Here is a 19,289-nt window from a genome sequence, read left to right as displayed (position 1 = left end):
CTTGGGGGCAGCAGTAGGTTGTCTGTCGTACACTTCTAGAGCGCCTATGGCCAGTCAGTTGAACATTTATTCCATATCCTTGATTTCCAGCTTAAGTTCCACGTACTACTATACTCACTAGGAAGGCAATGCAGCAGCCTAGTATAACTCCCCCCGACTTTTGGCGTTCCAGCACACAATTGGCAAAAATTTCCAAGGAATGTAGAAGTGATCACTTGCAGATATTTACAGAAATAGTCGAGCCTATTGGTATACGTTTCCTACCTTGATACCACCTGAGAAATCATTATCATAACAATTAAAAGGTCATTCCGGCAAGTTTTCAATTTCAGAAGTACGCATGAAACTGGTAGCTCGGTTTGAAAAATGTGGGTGAGCCCTGATCTAGCACTTCACTAGTAGTGTACACATGTCAAGTAGTACACACATTTACTTCACTAGTAACATCTAGTTGCTCTACTAGTATGCTAAAGTTTTCCTGGCAATGTGCAGCAGTGTCTTGCAGGAGTGGAAAAAAATATTACTAGTAAGACACAGTTGGTCTACTAGTCCGCGTAGTTTACTATCATGGATAAATAAACCTTAAGATGGATATGAAAAAAATGGAATAAATGCTCAAACAGCATCCCGTAAGCATCTACATTTATTTGTTGGGCCCACATCTGGTTACTAGGAAAGTTAAAAACAGTCAAAAAAAAAAAAAAAAAAAAAAAAAAAAAGTGTAAAAAATGCGGCAATCTTAGGCAGTTGAAAGGGCCCATCAGCTTCCAAAATAAAATTCTGATGCACGGAACCCGCAAGTCGGAATTACAGCGTTCCCCCACTTTCGAAAATCTCCAGTAATGGACGACTGCCTCAAGGTGCCACAAGGTGGGAGCAAAGCAATATTTTTCTATTTGGCTTGACTGGTCACTGCTTTCCTCACTCATCATTGTTTCTTGGCAACAAGATGGCACCAAAGCACTACTTATATTCAACAGGGCTTTGGAATTGACTCATGAAAGCTCCCCTCTTCATTTCAACATAGCTCATTGGCACCAAGATAAATTAAGATTTTAATCATTATATATTTTTCAATTCAATTGGGCCGATAAATCCGTTACCAGAATCTTATTCTGTTAAATATCGGAATCACCACTGGCTCAAAAAAAAAAATCCATATTGGTTGGGCCCTAGTGGAAGATGTGGGGGAACGCTGTAAAAATCGGCGTGAATGTGATGGTGAGGTGGGCACGTATGGCGAGCAGCAAAAAAAAAAAGATTGGGAAAAGCTCACGATGCACATATACAGGTATGTACACTCTCCAGTGTTTGAAGTGGACCCGACCCGGACATGTGGGACACTTCCTGCACACATTTATTTCCCAAAAGAGGTCAACCATCTCTCTGGGGTGGGGGTAACGTGTGGCCATTGTTGATCAATCGTTTCAGTAGCTGTTCTTGTCCCGTGAGAGACACACCGAGCCGTTTTGTTCAGCATTTCTGACCTCGAGTGTGGATCCCTGATTCTCTGCTGATGCGTTTGGCGGTGCCTGATAGGAGGGGGGTGGGGGGTGGGGGGGTCGAATCCTTGGAATGATGGCAAAATTACGAAGGGTAAGGCTGGCAAGTGGGGAGAGAGGAAAGGGGTCGGAGGAGGTCACACGCTCATCGTCATGGTTGGAGAGTACTGTAGAAGAAGAGGACAAGAGTTAGGAAATCATATTTTCATTTTTAATGCCTGGTACAAGTATATTTGTTCTCATAATAGTTGTCTATATCTATAGTCATTTTCCATGTTTTTCTTGACAATAACCAAAATCACTGGCCATACAATTTAATTTAAAAATAAAAAAATAAAGGCAAAAAATAAATAACACATTAACATGTCAAATAGGACATATTTTTAAAAATGTTATTTATATATTTTATTCTTCAAGTAGTATTACCTTGAGCATTAAAATGAACAAGAAATTCAAGAAACAAAATGGTTGACTCATTTTTTTTTTTGCCGTGACTGTATACTGTTCTGTGTTAGCATTAAGCTAGCACGATTTCATTATACCCAATTGTATGGTTTTGGTTGAACACTTTTACATTTTAGATATTTTAGAACACCTAAACTTTTTCATATTTTTTAAATTGCATATCAAGCAGTTCTTCAATTCACTTGAAATGACAATTTATTTATTTTATTTAAATTTTCCACAAACCCCCAAAAAATCTTCAGGAAATACAGATTAAATTGCAATATGATTTCCACGAACAAATATAAATAAATATTTAGAAAAAAACAAAAAACGGGATGAAAAAATCCCAGAAAAAAAGATTAAAATCCAAAATAAATAAATAAATCTATCATTGATGAATAACATTTAATTTTCATTCTAGAAAAAGTGTGTTCAGATGCTATTTGGCCACTTTAATGAGTCAAAACTTTCCAATATATTTTAGTTAATAGACCACAGTTTAATTTGTAACTTGAATTACTAATTTGTTTTATTCTTTCATTTTAGAGTACAATGAGACAATAAACTGCATTAAAAAAAATCTATCTAGGTTTATTTGTGTTTTTTTTAACTACAAGATTACACGTACAGCCGAATGTTGACATTAGATTAATTGTCGAAAAACAGAATCAACATCGGATTCATTAAAAAGTGAATGCAAAAACACACGTATGCCACTGGTGGCAGTCAGTATAACTTCCGGATCCACTACGCACGTTAATTTCACATTTCAAATGACTTAAGCACTAACGGGAGAATTTGACCCTGAGTGACCTACGTTGTCGCTCGGAAAAGAGTGGAGGAAGTTCCCACTCAGCTCGCCATCATCCCTCGGGGTCCCGGGAGGATTGCTAATGCCACTTAAATTGTTTGGAGAATTCTGGGGGGGGGAGAAAATTATTGTTATTGTGTGGACGCACAGAGAAGCTGTTTGCTCACGCGGCTGGTCGCAACGTTTACCTTGTTCATTCCGTCCAAATCACCAGAACCTAAAAAATACAAAATAAAATAAGAGAATGTTATGTTATGGTGAACAAGGTGATTGCTTTTTTTTTGATGGTGTGCATCATAGCAGGCGATGTTACCTAGTGATCCGTTCATGTGGTGTGGTTCCATCCCAGCCATGGCTCCCAGGGGTCCATCAGAGCCGGGGCCCATGGGGAACTGGAGCAGAAACACAATGTGTGGGATTACATCGCAACTCGAAGGCCAGAAAACCAGCGCCAGCATCAAGCAGCTAGCAGGCAGTCCCTGACGTTGATATTAACCATTTGCGTACTTACATTATTTCGATTGCCGGGTCCAGTGTTAATCATGGTGTACAAATTGTCACCAGAGTTGTTGGAGTCTGTTTAAAAGGGAAAACAAATAAATAAATAAGCATTCAGGTGAGTGATAGTGGAGAACGCATGAATTTGGTGGTACATGAGCAGGAAGTAGTCACCTGCGGGGCTGGGCATGATGGGTGTCCCCGGTGGTCCGCCTCCAGATGCTCCCTTCATCGAACATGACATAATTCAACATTGGTGAAAAATGCGATCTGTTTTGAAAATGTTACAGTTAAAAAGCAACAGTGTCATCTCACCCCGTACGCGCCGGGAGATGGTGATGAGTAAGGCATCTGTAATCAAAAACAACGGCTTAATTACGCCAGATGGGGAGACCATCCACATGCTGTCCACCTCAAAGTGTCCACATTTATCGTTGCTTAATCTTTAATAGAGATACGGCAATATGCATTTTCAGTAAAAAAAAAAAAAAAAAAGAGGAGAAAAAAAATATTGGCGTCAAAAATTTTTAAAGTACAAAGGCCAATCTTGACTATTGTGATATTTTAAAGCATGTTTACTGAACATTTTGTTCAAAATGTAGATTTTTTTTAATTTTTTATTTTTTTTTATCTTAGACAATCAACATCCAAATTTCGAACAAAATCTTCAGGGAGCTCCAAAGGTAATCAATAAGTCCGAAATTAGATGGAAACTTAAGCAAGTAAACACCATAGCTCTCTATAGTTTTCTACAGTAATTTTCTTTTTTTTTCTCCAAAATTTAGAAATACAGGTAGTCCTCAACTTACAAAGAGGTTTTTTGTAAGTCAAATTTGTGTATCGAATCACATTAAATTGTGTTTCAATATGAATTTTATCAAATTATTAAAAAAAATATATATATGTAAAAAAATAAAACAAATTAAATTATATACCTTATATTTTCTACACAGTACATAAATTAAATTAAATTAAAAAAAAACATACATAAAACAAAAAACAAAACATACATTAAATTAGTCGAGTGGTTAATAGCATTATGGCTGCCTGTTCCGATGTGCGTGGAAAACACAAAATACTGCAATTGCATCCTAGACAGGAGACTCAGAGCGCGTTAAGACTTGTGCGGCTCGGAGACGAGATCTAACTGCAATTTGAACCGGCACTTCTCTGTCTTTACTCTGTGTGCGTGTGTACTCACAGAATTAGCATTGTTAGGATTGGGCCATGGCCGACCTGTCCCCGGGCCCCTGCAAGGCAAACGTAGTGTTAAACCTGACTGTCGTGATCTGGATTGAAGATTGTGAATGAAATTGAAGGCTCACATGTTGACGCCTGGCATGCCGGGACCCATGTTGTTGTGTGGGGGCCGCATCCCGCCACCAAAGTTCTGGAAAGACATCGTCATTATTAGCGATAAGACTGATATGTACTTCTGCAATTAGACGTATAAATTTTGAATACAACCAGAACTCGTTCGCTGCCGTTAACACGATTAGAGAGCGGGTATATAAGTCGCACCCGAGTATAACTTGCAGAGGACCAACCAAACAATAGAAGTTGCATTAAAAGTGAGTTTAGCCCACCTGTGGTCCGGCCCCCATGGGCCCCATTCCTCGAGGGCCGCTCATTCTCGGCATGGGCCCCAAGTTTGGATGACCTGTTGAGATGAAGGCAGTTGATGTGAGGAGGAAAAACATCAACCTTCACTTGAACACACTCAATAAAACACCAGAGCCCAAACTTATGTTTCCTTCATTGCCTTAGAATAATGAAATTAAAGTTACCAAAAAAATAATATAGTCTCCTTTCGAATAAACCTGACAATTTTGCAAACAAATGCTCTAGGTGAGGAAATATATAGAGTCATGATGGAGGAAATCGATTCTTACCTTGTGGTCGTGTTGGGTCCATATTAGGCAACATGGGATGTGGGCCGGGTCCGCCGCCTGGTGGCTGTGAGGGAGAAGTACATCATAAATGTGTCATTTGTATTGCACAGTTATTGTTTTTTCCACTTGAATATATTAAGGCATAGTATATGTTCAAAATATGTTAGTGTCTTTAAATAATATTACATAATGTTTTAGGAATAAAGCCCTCAACCTCAAATGAATATGTAGGCCTATTTCACTATTGTATCTTAATGTTAGTCTTGATGGTGGTACTTGGAGAGTTAAGTATTTTTTTTTTAGGTGGAATTTGGTATAAAGCATTTGAGAAACACTGCTTTAGATTAGTGCTAGAATTCACCAGGATCCTTTTTTAAAGGGTGGGAAAAGAAAGATGGTAATACAAAACAAAACCAAACAAAAAAACTTACCCATTCAATAAATGTGAAAATCTGAGACTTTGTTTTGTTTAGATTTCAGATTCTCCTTTTTCTAAGTTAATAATGCACAGTTGTCAGACAGAAGTCAGCCAACCACCAGGGGGCGACACATGATTGAGTCTAGATTAAATTAGTGAAATTAAACATGATAGAAGCATATTTATTTGAGTTAGCATTTGGTGATTTTTTTTAAATTATTGGGTAAATTAGATTTTTTAAAAATATGTATCTAATTCTAAAATGCTGATCCATTTTAAAGCGTCATGTTTCTTTGAACTGTGCTACAATAAAAATAGACATTTTCCCTATATAAACTCATAAACAATTAATACTGATCAACATGACAAAAAACTCACAATTTGGGGCAGCTGTAAGTCAAGGTATTACTATAATTCACCAAAAAAGGCTTAACTGAATGTTTTGTTTTTTATTCTTCCCTTTGCGTGTTTGACTTGTACCTGGTTTGCCATCCTGATGGGGGGACCTCTCGGTCCGCCGGCGAAGCGAGGCGACATGAAGGACTGTGACACAAACAAGACATCTGCGTCAGATTTCGAGTCAAACCCCCGACGCTCTTCCTTCCTTCCTTTCCATTGTGCGAGCACCGAGCCCGCGTAAAGCATCGGGCCGAGACAAAAGAGCAAAGCGCGAAGCACCGAGCACTTCGAGACGCTGCCCCGAAATGACCGCAGACAGCAATAACGGAGAACAAGGAAGGGCCGTAGAGGGAGAGGGGAAGCGTTACCTGACTGTGGGGTCCCATCATATTGTTAGGGGGAGGAGGCTGAGGGTGAGGAGAGCCCTGGGGACCGGGAGGACCCTGCGGCATTGCACAAAATGATGGCAAAATAGAGGGAAGGGGGGGAAAGACAGAAAGAGACAAGCAGGGTTACTGCAGGGCAGAGGACAGTTGGAGAGCGAGAGATGCAAAGAAAAAAAAAGAAAAAACAGAGACCCGCTATCATGTTCCAAACACATTCAGGGAAGCTAAGCAGAGAGGAGCAAGCATGTGAGGCTTGGCCTCGAATGCGAGAAGAGGATGTGGGCTCTCCCGCCTGTCAATCAAGGAACTGACGAGCATGTTATCAACGCTGATTCCACCCCCTTAAAATAACAGCATCAATTAGGCTCCGTGCAATTAGCCTCACAACAACACTTAACACCCGCACGTACGCTGGGAAGCTAACGCTGCCGATTTGGACGAGAGGATCCAACTTTCCGTTTTGCGTACATCGCGCTCACGTCAGTGTCAAAATGTTTGTTCCCGGAATTAGCATGAACACATATTGAGTCATCTTGTTCATTAAGTTAACAGCCAGTCTTGTGCAGTTATTTAATTAACCCCTCAAAGAGACATTTTGTCCCGTTCGATTTTTGACTGCGAGGCTGGGCTAATTAATCGAATTTTAATCGTCATGATCACGATTTTGGCTGCCACAGGTAAATTAACCTGATTGTTGGTGATTATTGTGGGAATCCTGGAAGCAGTCAGCCAACCACCAGGGGGCGAACTGCCTAAATAAGCAAGCTTGATGGACTGATGAGAGCGAGTCGTGTGTTAGCATTAAGCTAGTAGACGTTCAAAGTCATGTGGTTATTTTAAATATGTTTTAATTAGTATTATTATACAAGTGAACGGCCATTTACCATTTTTGTTTTGTTTGACACTCCTTTAGTGTAAATAAACAGCCTTTTTTTTCCTTTTTTTTTTTTTTTTAGGAACTGTTCACTGTTGTGAACTGACCATACAGAAAAAAGAAGAACATTTTTACACAAGTTTTTGGTAAGTCCAACTATTTTGTAAGGACAAATAATGGACTATATTTAAAAGACTTCTTAAGAGTTAACATCACCGCCTGCGTTCCATATAGTTATCCAACACGTCAAGCTTCATGAGATATTGATTATACTTCCATTTCTCCATTAGGGAAAATGGCCGCACCACGCCTGCCTGTTTACAGCAATGGATGAGCCCGTGCATACTAAACATCTAAGACGTTTACTACAGGTTCAATATGCAGAGACAAGGACAGCAGCAAACACGAGCACTTAGTATTGGATTACATTTGATTGGAAGGTATACAAAATCCATCCATCCATCGACAACTTTTTTTAAGTTATGAAAAAAAAAACTCCTTTCAGGTAATAATTATCAATGTTTTTAAAAAGAAATCTCACCTAAAGTCACAAAATCCCATCAAAAAAACAAAACAAAAAAACTACAACAACCCACATACACAAAATGATTGTCGGATCTATGAAGGGTTAAATAACTGCACCAACCAAGCTGTTAACTTAATGAACAAGAGGCCATACTTAAGATGACTCATTATGTGCTCATGTTTTAAAAAAACAAACAAACATTTTGGCACTGATGTGAGCACGCACACGTGTGCACAAAAAACGGAAACCAATGGAAGAGTCATAAAATTAGATCCTCTTGTTCCCTTTTAGATCATCAATATTGGGCCTAAATAATGCTGTTATTAGTCTGTTGGCAGCCATGTCTTTAGTGAAAGCAATGCACGTCAGCGGGCATGTATTCTGAAGTATGGAAGGCAACAAAAAAAGAAAAACACTGCCAAATTGTAATTAATTGACAAAGCCGTTTAAAAAATTGACTGAATGAGTGCTGAATTTGCAATGAAATTATTTTTTTTTTTTTAATGCCTGGTATCAATGTGGTGGATGCACTGACCTGGAAAAATCCAGGTGGCATGGGTCCTCCTGGCATGCCATCACCAGGGGGCATCCCTCCCATTACGGGGCTGGGGGCCGCTGCTGCACTCTGGGTAGCAGAGAACACACACACAAAAAAAATAAAAAATTAAACATTTTCTACAAATGAGAGGTGCGGTTCAGTGGCGCCCTGACTTAATTTGTTTTCGTGACTGAGCTCGTTGAGAGAGAGTTGAGCGACTGAAGCTTGGACGAGAGAACAATGGGCACGACAACAGCTGTATCCGCTAACGGTAATCGTCCCATTTTGATAAATCTCTGCAAGTGTTCGCATTTTCAAATCATCACTATGATCTACAACATTCCTAAGAGATCACAATGTCCCATCATTGGCGAGCTACTATTAGAATAGACCCGTGGGCTACTCGTGTAGTCTTTGGCAGCGATCTGATGCCCTGGAAAAAATGTTTGAAATAGGGATGTAACGATTAGCGTGATATCGTGATATTAAAACTTCCACAATATCGTCGTCCTCATATTCACAATATTTAAAAGGAACACATCTGTTAAAAAAAAAAAAAAAAGTCAGGTTGATTTCCATTTGTGCAGTTCTAGCACCCTCTAGTGGCTAGCTCATTAGCGCAGTTTCATTTTCATTAGGGATGTTTTGGCCTTCTATGTTTAAAATCTATGCTAATTGTCAGATGAAGGGGGACCTAATTTGCTTGTGAAGCGATCAATGTGTGCTTGCATTAGCAAGTAAGTGTCTCAATATTGTTATTAGAGATTGTAGGTGGTTTATATCAATTGCTGTTATGTACAAAAACACAATATTGTGATTTTTTTCGAGTATGAGCTCTTTTTTTTCTTACAATATTGTGATCTTTTTTTAAAAATATTTTTTGATTGGTGTGACTTATACTCCAGAAAATACGGTACACTGTTATGTTTCCTTTATATTGTGTATACAGCTGCGTCTTGAACATATCCCCCGCAATAAACACGGATTCACTGTACTTGGAGGAGGTATGACCAGTTCAAAACATTGATGTGGTCCTTGAGACAAATCCCGAGCCCTGCTGGTCCATGATGTAGTGAATGTGATAAGCATCAGGAGGGACCCGGTGAGTCAGTGGCTCCAAAGTGCTGCAAACCGGACCGATTTCCTGCACAAACCACAGGCCTAATTCACTAATGTGCCATTTGCTTTGGTCACACACTCCTAATTGCCTGGGTTTGTCTTCCTTGTAGCGAAGGCAACATGAGACGTGCTAATGCCTTCTAAGCGGCGGCGTTGTTCGGTGTCCAAAGAAGAACGACGCAACAGTAGAAGCCCCCTTTCCACTCCATTTTGGTCGCGTAGATGAGACGCCAACGAGGAGCGATTACGGCAGCGATGGAAGGATGGACGGATGTACGATCAGCCCCACTCAAATATGCAAACGCTGTCTGGAGCCCTCCAGCGCTAAAGACATTACTGGTCAACAGCCAACACACTCCCTGTATCGACTGCACCTCCCCCTAATTATATCTGCGCAGGCTGCCACTGCAGGGCCACTGTGAAATACCTCAGCCAGGAGAGAAGTGAGGCCAGAAAGAGAAGGTGAGGTGCCAACACGTCAATGGCGGGCAAACAAACACGCATTTTGTAAGACTTTACACGTTGATGTTAGAGGATAGTGAGAACGAGAAATGCACCAAACATGCAGTCAATTGACAGGATTTGGAAAGAGAGGTTTGCCTTGTGTGGTTTTTGTTGCCATTCAGTGGTGGGCCATACATTTGCAGGGTTTGCAAAATCTAATTTAATGCTTTTAAATACAGTTTTCAATGAAACATTTAATCATAATTAATCGCATGATTTCCATAGCTAAGTCATGATTAAAATCAATTGCATATCGGTTCTAAATGTACAATAATATATTTTCAAGTTTTCATACACTTAAGTTATTTGCTCCCAAAAACGTATAAATATGTCCTATTTTAAATGTTTTAATTCTCCCAAAAACGTATTTATGTTTTGTTTTTATAGCACACAGAAGGCTATGATGCAGCCTCTGAACTGAAAACTTAAAGCAATGGTAGTTATTACAAAAACGGCCAGCAGGTGGCAGCAGAGTATAAGAGATGAACCAGGGCCATGTTGCAACAAGCTCTTTTTGCCAGTGTTTTCACCAGGAATGCTAATAATGATGAAACTTAGCTATATTCTAATGCTAATTGCTGCAAAACAGAAACAAATACAAATGTATTTTTTTTCCTGATGAAAGAAGAGACTCCAATCTTTCTTTTGATAGGTTCCATGTTTTTATAGCTATAGAACACAATATTCCGTGGCCATTGCAAAATCAGTCAAAATCCAGTAAAACAGCCTAGGGGGTTGCTAAAGTGCAAATGGCTGTGAGTTAATGAGTTAATGAACATAAAAGTGGACAAATATGGTTTCCAAAGACAAATTTGTATTTTATAGCTAATTAATACAGTCACTCATTAAGTTATATTAACTTAAAACGATAAGCTAAACAGTTAAATGAGTATGAAAAATAGAATCATATATTTCTGCCACTATGCGACATTAGTGTGTCATGAGGGACATTGATGTTGCAATTATAGAAACAGATAAAACTGCTTAAGGAATCAATATTGAGCCAACAACGACTTTTTATGTAAATATATGATACTTGCTAGAGATTACCAAATGTATTCATATGCACAGATCGCTACGGTGATGTTTTGCTAGTCAAAGTTTGCTGGAACAAGTTTTGTTCTCTCAAATCTGAATTTGGAATCTGAGTGGTTCCAGAAACATGCCCGATTCTAATAGTTGTAATTCAGCCGGGACTAATTCTGACGACCTGCGCAAATTCAATAGAAATGGCACCTAAAAAACACTTTGATCCATTGAAAGCAGTGCAGCCACAAGAAACACTCAGAAATGAAGACAATAAACTGTTGGGAATAAATTAATTTCATGGAACAAATGTTGGAATTTAGGTTGTCAATGTAGGTCAGTGCTTCTGACACAGTTTAATTTCATTTATTGAATAATCTGATGAATCAAGTAACTAGAAAATGTACTAGATTGCTTGGTTTTCCTGGAATTCTATTTCCCATATTTTGATTTATAGGCCACTGAATGCCTCCAAGATTGTGGAACCGTCAGGGTAACATCCCTATCTCATCTACGAGTGGAAGGTCCATAAAGACATGCTTGGATGAGTTTCATATGGAAGAAACCAAAACAAACGGTTGTCTTGAACTACAACAGAGAAGTATTCGCACACGCGCACACACACCAACATCTTTTAGAAATTCTTCCCAGAAGAGAGGAAGTTGATTAGAGTGGCAGCATAACCCTTGCTGGGAATTTTTCACGTCAAACAGAAGCAAGCACTTGCGTAACCTTTTGGCTCAACAACTTTAAAGGCATTAAATTTGATTCCACTTAATGTCTAGTAAATTACTTTTGTAGGCAAACAAGGTTTCTTAGGTAAAAAACAAAACAAAACAAAACTGATTTTGTCCTCATTGGACATTCGACTGTACTCATACAACAAGAATGTATCTCGACCTTGGCAGATGCTACCCATGATGCATTGGCAGTAAAACAGCCATAATCATGAGAGATGTTACCTGTTTAATTGATCACAGCCTCAATGCCCTTTTCAGGTTAAGAACCAAATCTGAAAATGTTTGTTAATGTGGAATGGTCACTGTACCTTTTTATATTCCATGCTAGTCCATCATTGGACATTGGGTTCATATTTGACGTTTCCTTATGGGGTATTTGGTCCCAAACTGAACAAAGACTGTCTCTCAAGTCCTCAATCATCCCGCTAAAAGTTGACAGATGTGTTTGGAGGGTTGCTGTAATGTAGCTAGTCTCCGCCAAAACGAACCATCTCATTGCATAGACGCTGTGGAACAGGAAAGGGGGGGCAGATGTCCCAGACCTGCCTCGGGCCATGAGCTCTTGTCTGAAACCTTCCTAACAGCTTCCTAGGGGGCCTCTTTAAGACAGACTACCCCCTCCCCAATAGGCACGACTTGGGTTGTACATGTGCACGCTTAAAAAGCGCACAAGTTTGCAGGCTGGGCAAAATTGTCTCGGACCCCTTGAGTCACTGGGGGAGGCTAGAAAAGGTCAAAAACTAAAGAGGAGGCGGAGCAGCAGATGATGCAAACATAGCTGAGTATAAACAATGGCTAAAAAAAAACACATTTAAACAGCATTTTAGGCTAAGTATTTAAAGGGGAAGTCAACCCATTTTTTTTTTTTTTACAATAATATGTAATATATGCAGCCGCACTGACCTAAATGTTATTCTGGTTAATATTGTGTGAGTGGATTAAGAGTTAAGCAGCAAAATCCAGCCGTTTTTATCCATCTCAGTGGGCGGCCATTTTGCCACTTGTGACTGAAGATGACAACGTTGCTGAGGTAACAACCAATCACAGCTCAGCTTCAGAAAACAGGTGAGCTGCGATTGGTTGTTGCCTGAGCCCTGAGCAACTGTGATGTCATCTTCAGTCGACAGCAAGTGGCAAAATGGCCGCCCCATGAAATGGATAAAAATGGCTGAATTTTGCTGCATAACTCATATTCCACAAATGTAGTATTAATCAGAATGTCCTGGTTAAACTAGTGAGGTCACATATGACATATTATTGTCAGGAAATGCTTATGGTTGACTTCCACTTCAACAAAATGAATACTAGCAAAGCGCGTGTTGCGCTATGTGTTAAGATATTTTCACGCCACAACTCTACTTTTCTTCTACTCTGTTTTTGGGCCAAAACTCAAATTTACTGGAAACGAAAAATCCTTTCAAACTCACTTTTCGGGCACTATGTAGTAGATTGGCAGCGATTCCGAACACAGACTATCAAATCGACTATGATGAAGAAACGTTAACGGAGACCACCCAATCGCAGCCTCCTGACCAAGCCAGGTTTTAACAGCCGTCTTCTTCCATTAGAATCAACAAGCGCAAAGAAAAAAAGGCCCAGTGTTTAGCTTGTAAATGTTTAACCATTACTCAACATCGTAAAAGCAACCCCCGGATCCCGACTGGACGCCCCCCCCCTTCGCGCCTGGTGTCAGCTCCTCCTGGTGGATGCTGGGCATATGCCACAGCGCCGCTCCCCTTTCCTTTCACCGATCCGGCCCTCGCCTCCCGTGACAGCCATCAATCAGCCGGCGATGCCATGGCGACGGGGCCCCTCGGGGAGCATTCGGCATCGCCGGCGTGAATACGCCAGAGCTTTACGAGCGCCGGCGGCCAACGAAGCGACGCGCGCAAGCACACCTCCCCCACACCGAGACAATGGCTACGCTCCAAGCGCTAGTACTGTCCACGCACACACACACACACGCAGCTTGACCCCCCCCCACGACATCCACAAAATGCCCAACATCAGACCAAAAGGCAAACGCAAGATGTCGGGGAATGAAACGAAAAGTCTCCAAGCGCAATTTTTTTCTGTGTATGAAATTCAGAGGTGGCCACCTTCGTCTGATTTCAGGTCACTTCCGGGTCTGAAATCCAAGGGAAACTTTTTTTTTTTAATTTGACCATTGTTACCTAGACGGTTATTTTGAACCACAATTGTGGTATCACAAAATGGTTGGAAGTCACTCAATGGATTTTTTCCTCCTGCTTAAAGTGTTGGACGATTTTGTGCATTTTCAAACAGTTAAATGTCTCTCAAAGGAATTAAATCTAAAAGTGCCTCAACGGCTCTCCTTGCCCACATACGAGGGCATTACAGTACCTTAAATCTTACTCTTTTTTTTTTTTCATTTTTTTTTTCACAGCTTATCTGAAGGTCACTCATAACTAGAGGTGCAATAATTAACAGCTTGCCAATTAACAAATTAAATTCATAACTACTTTAATAATCGATTACCATAAAATCCCATGAATAAGACACTCTGGTATAATACATCCCCCAAAATCACTCTTAAGAAGCATTTTTTCTCTCTCCATACTTCCCATGATTAGCTGGAATACTTTGTTACAGTAGCCAACAGTTTTTTGTTTGTTTATTTATTTATTTATTTTTATTGTTTTTATGTCTATAAAATGTGATATTGCTGCAGTCCTCCATGAAAACACACATTATATTTGTGTTAAATCAAAATAAGGACTTTGTAAACATTTGAAATACTTAATAAAAAATATATATATATATATATATTGCATTTTCTGCACAGTCAATTTGAATAAAGGGATGGAAATTGTATTGTTTTTTTCTTGATCAAATTGATCAATGAATCAAAAAAGTAATTGACAGCTTAATCAATTATTAAAGTGTTTTTGCAGCCCTACTCACAACTTTATAACTAAGTAATTCGACTAATTTTGGCGTGCAACACAACGAAAATAAATAAATAGGCCAAGCGTTGGCTCGTAACTTGAAAAAAAACATGCAAACTGGGGCACTTGTAAGTCAAGGTACCAAGGTGCAAATCTCAATTTAAAAACACGGACACAAAGCGAAAGTGGAAGAATGTCCGTTTCGAGCAAAAAAGCTCGCCTGGCATCAACAAGACATGTCGTGATTTAAAGGGCAGCGCGCCGCTGCAGACGCTCGTCGAGCTCCTAGGTCACCAACGAGAACCAGGAGGCCCGTTACCGTGACAACTATCTGCCAAGAGACGAACCCACCAGCGTCGCCATTTTAACTAACCCCCTCTCTTCCTGCCTGATGAGTCAACCCCCCGTTCTCCCAAGCCCTGAGCACCGGTGAGCGCTGGTGTCTTTTTCTGCTGATGCCGGAGAAAGTCTTCTAATTGATACTTTGCTCACGGAACATGATAATATGACCGCAACAGATAAAACATTACAAAATGCAGCATAATAATAAACAGAATGCACATAAAGCGCAATCACAAAAGTGTCACTGACTGATCCAACGTTGTGAATCTAATAGCCGTCTCCTCTAGCCGCTAATCAATTGAGATTTTTTTCTATTGCAGGCTAATATGCGTCAACGTGTACCGACACGCTGACATCAGCATCGTTTTCCCACAAACCAAATAAGCTGCTCCGTTGGGTGCGTCATCAACATGGCAACATAACAAAAAAAAAAAAAAAAAGAAGAATGTGCAATACATCCAAATTAAACAAAATGGAATTGTAAGAATGAAATTACTTCATTTTTAAAACATTATGACAGTAGGATAAATAAAAAAAAAAAAAGTGAAAATGAGTAATTGACTCAACCCCCAAAAAGGTTTATATTAGGGTTGCAACTAACAATTACTTGAATAATCGATTAACCTGTTGACTATTTTTGCAATTAATCATATGATTTTTTTTGTTTTTGTTTTCATCTCTTTATTCAAAAACCGGCAGTATTTGAAATTGACAGTACAGAAAATGTGATAAAGTCGGACGGAAACCTATACCCAAATTTGTTCAATTTCATATTTTTTCACAAATTGATAGTACTGGCCACCCCTCAAATGAGTCTGTTATTTTACAAATAACTGACCAATCAAATGTGTTGAGAATGGAGTCAATATTCCTGAAAATTGACATTTTAGGATCCATAATCTATCTGTGCCTCATGTTGTCTTCCAGCAACATTGCAGGTTGTTTCATGAACAGACTACTCACGTAGTCGTGGAAGGCTTTGGCTTCGCTGGAGTGGTCACATGTCTCTCTCCTCTCTGGCGCGGCGCAGTACAAGTCCCAGAATACACTGTGGAGGACACGTGGCGACGTGAGACAAGACGCCGAGCGCGTAAACAAGCCCCGGACGTGTTTACACGGGGAGACGAGATCACCAATCGCTTACCACCACCAGGAATGCAGGAATCCGGGGGGTTCTCCCAGTGTTATGTTCTTCTCCCATCGTATCTAGGGACAATGTTTGGAATTTGATTACACTTTATATTTAATAACACACACATATGGAACCACACAAAGGCACACCACACACTACAGCATAGCACGGATGGTCAAAGTGTTTTGTTTATATTCATTTTAGAAAATACACTTAACTCATTTGCTCCCAATAACGTGTAAATACGTTTTTTTAAGTGTCCCAAAGACGTATTTATACGTATATATTTATATATATATATATATATATATATATATATATATATATTTATTATTTATTTAGATTTTTTTTAATCCTTGATGCAGCCTCTCAACAGCAAAGAACAGTTGCAGAAATGTTAGTTATTACACAAATGGTCAACAGGTGGCAGCATAGCAAAGGAGATCAACCAGGGCTATGTTGGAAAAAAAGCTCAATTACTCGCAGTTTTAAATAGATTTATGAAAACTGATGAAACCTAGCTCTCTTCTAATGCTTGATACCAGATTTATTTGAAGGTATCGGGTAATCATGGAGGCTGCCATCACCAAAAAAATAAAAATAAAAAATCTTAAACCAAAGAAAAAAAAATAATCTGATATTGAGTAAAGTCCTCCTCAACAGTAGATGGCGCTATAGTGCGGCAATTTGACACATCGATGAATCATCATCTCCGTAGTTGAAGTTTTATAAATCCTATGTACTAGTGGTATGATACGGTACCGGTGAGTACTTGAAAAGTGAATACTGGTACTATTATTGGTCTGGGGGGGAAAAAAAAGTGGTATTGAACCGCTCTAGGAAAAAGTAAAATTTCACTTCATTGTTCAGAAAAAAAAAAGAATGTATCTCTGTTCTATCTATGCCAGTGACATATATTGAGGGGCACAACGATTAATGTGTCTTCTACTATTTGGCAATTCACCTGCATATCCACTTTTTGTGACATTTTTTTCTTGTGTAAAATATGTGCCTAGGCTCAGTAAAGGTTGGGAAAAACAGAAGCAGGGAAATGATCATCACAGCCAGGGAGCGTGAGAGTGACAATATCCACAAAGGGCACCTACCTCTGACAAAAAGGTCTGTGCAGACTTTTGTGCTCCTATGTGAAGCAAATACTCATAGACGTAGAGAGCCAACCTGCAGAAAACAAATCACACTTTTAATTCGAGCTGTACATTAATAAAGACAGTTGCAGGTGCACAATATTATTCAGCTGATTATTTGATACCCATCCTAAGGGCCAGATCATTGTGCTAGTACCCAGTTTGTCCCCACTACTAACGAGAAAGAGCCTACTAGCACATGGACAAAAAGATGAATATCAAGGACATCATACAGTAGAAATGCTCAAACTGCTTTTTGGGCATTTATTCGGTATACTTGACAAAGACGCTACTTGTATGCAACACATACCTACTAGTTGGGTTTAGTCGTATTACTAGTGCAGCACAGCAGTTCACTAGTAATGTTTAATTGCGTAGTAGTAGCCCAAAAGTCGCACTACTGTAGTCGATGTGAAAAAAATATTACTACTAAGAGTTGTTCTACGAGTGCACCCTGATCATTCTACTAGTGAGCTTGAATTGTTTCCATAAAGTAACCTAAAGCTGGATATCAATTAGGCTACCAGTGTGAAAAATCCCTACTAGTTGGGCCCGATCATGTTACTAGTGTCGCACAGTACTTTACTAGTAACTTAGTAAGGTTTAATTATGTACTGGCAGTATGCCACAAGTAGTACTCGTATTTGAAGAAACAAACCATACAGTTTTTTTTTGCTGATTGTTTTACTAGTTAGGACAGACCATACTCGTACATGGACCTTAAGCAAAGATATAGATGTAGGATGTCGATATATGTCAGGCTACTAGCATAACACCTAACTTCTAGAAGTAGCATTACTAGTGCAGAGCACTAGTTTACTATTCTTCTCCTTCTTTGCATACTAGTAACCCAAATGTGGCACTAGTAGTGGAAAAACGTTAGTGTGAGACAGTCATTCTAGGAGTGACCCTCAGTCATTCCATTAGACTACAAAACTATTGCATTATTTCAATAGTTGGGGCAAAAAGGGCCTACTCGTGTTACTAGTAGGGATGGAACGAGAGCCAAACATCACAATACGATATTATCAAGATATGAAGCTCACGATACGGTAAGTATCACGATATTATGGGGAGTTGGCGAAATTTAAAAAAGGTCACAACAATGTACAAAAAATAGCTCATAGTAAAAAAAAAAAAAAAAAAAAGCACAATATTGTGCTTTTGTACATAACAGCAATGCATATAAACCTCCAACAATCTCGAATAACACCTATTGAGACTCTTAATTGTTAATGCACGCACACATTGACTCGGTTCGCAGGAATATTATGTTCCCCTTCATCTGACAATTAGTATAGATTTTAAACATAGAAGGGCCAAAACATCCCTAATGAAAGTTAAATTGCATGAAAAAAAAACAGCCACAAGAGGGTGCTAGAACTGCACAAATAGAAATCAACCTGACTGACTTTTTAACAGATGTGCTGCTTTTAAATATTGCGAACATGACGACGACGATATTGTGGCAGTTTTAATATCACGATATTGCAGTTATCGTTACATCCCTACTTACTAGTGCAGCACTAGTAAGATTTCATTGCATACTAGTAAGACAAAAGTGGCACTAGTACCATAAAAAAACATTACTGACCAGACATAACCATTATTCTAGTTAACCCTAGTCGTTCTACTATTGCACCGAATTGTACTAGTGAGGACAAAGAGTGCACTAATACATGTCCGGAAAGTGGAAAACAAGGATAGCGAATGCTCGAACGTCTTCCCATACTAGTGCAGGCCTTGTGAACAATGGCTGCCAAGCAGGCTGAGGCACAAACACTTGCATGGGGCTCTCCTGTAAGCCCTGAACACAAAGTGTGGTGGGGGAGAAAGCAACAGTATCTCGTGCAGAAAATACAGAAAGCTTCTGCGAGGAAGCCTCGAAATGCTCCACAGCAAGGCTAGCTTGGGAAGCGCTCCGCATAGAAAACAATGTAGTGTGCAGCCAGGCGATGTTATTGTTTTCTACCTCTCGATTCGAGCCAAAATGTCACACTACCGCTCGTTATTCGAGTCGCTATTTATGCACGGAATCGGTGGTTGGAAAATTGACTTCAGATTAAAGTAAGACTTTAAAA

At 39.5% G+C, this 19,289-nt stretch overlaps 2 protein-coding genes across 3 annotated transcripts in view; one reads left to right on the top strand and one right to left on the bottom strand.

Annotated features, from left to right (window-relative positions):
- Positions 1-554: 554 nt before the first annotated feature.
- Positions 555-19,289, bottom strand: part of ssbp3b (single stranded DNA binding protein 3b) — a 19,101-nt gene continuing 366 nt past the window's right edge. The window contains exons 2-18 of one of the 2 annotated variants that reach the window (XM_077534303.1): positions 17,170-17,242; positions 16,076-16,137; positions 15,895-15,979; positions 8,289-8,378; positions 6,336-6,410; positions 6,049-6,111; positions 5,151-5,214; positions 4,845-4,918; positions 4,584-4,648; positions 4,460-4,508; positions 3,574-3,609; positions 3,433-3,484; positions 3,272-3,336; positions 3,074-3,152; positions 2,949-2,977; positions 2,767-2,868; positions 555-1,669 (exon numbers count right to left, since the gene is read on the bottom strand). In XM_077534303.1, the coding sequence (XP_077390429.1) occupies positions 1,640-1,669; positions 2,767-2,868; positions 2,949-2,977; positions 3,074-3,152; positions 3,272-3,336; positions 3,433-3,484; positions 3,574-3,609; positions 4,460-4,508; positions 4,584-4,648; positions 4,845-4,918; positions 5,151-5,214; positions 6,049-6,111; positions 6,336-6,410; positions 8,289-8,378; positions 15,895-15,979; positions 16,076-16,137; positions 17,170-17,242 (1,093 nt within the window). In that variant the 3' untranslated portion in view covers positions 555-1,639. The remainder of the gene's footprint in view (positions 1,670-2,766; positions 2,869-2,948; positions 2,978-3,073; positions 3,153-3,271; positions 3,337-3,432; positions 3,485-3,573; positions 3,610-4,459; positions 4,509-4,583; positions 4,649-4,844; positions 4,919-5,150; positions 5,215-6,048; positions 6,112-6,335; positions 6,411-8,288; positions 8,379-15,894; positions 15,980-16,075; positions 16,138-17,169; positions 17,243-19,289) is intronic. The other variant, XM_077534304.1, reaches the window with a different exon arrangement.
- Positions 16,381-19,289, top strand: part of acot11b (acyl-CoA thioesterase 11b) — a 16,519-nt gene continuing 13,610 nt past the window's right edge. Inside the window, exon 1 of the mRNA XM_077534287.1 lies at positions 16,381-17,182. The gene's annotated coding sequence lies outside the window, so the exon portion shown is untranslated. The remainder of the gene's footprint in view (positions 17,183-19,289) is intronic.

Source organism: Festucalex cinctus, chromosome 10 (genome assembly GCF_051991245.1).
Source record: "Festucalex cinctus isolate MCC-2025b chromosome 10, RoL_Fcin_1.0, whole genome shotgun sequence".
Classification (NCBI taxonomy): Eukaryota; Metazoa; Chordata; class Actinopteri; order Syngnathiformes; family Syngnathidae; genus Festucalex; species Festucalex cinctus.
Note: the sequence above shows the minus strand (reverse complement) of the source record. Positions and strands in the feature narration are given on the sequence as shown.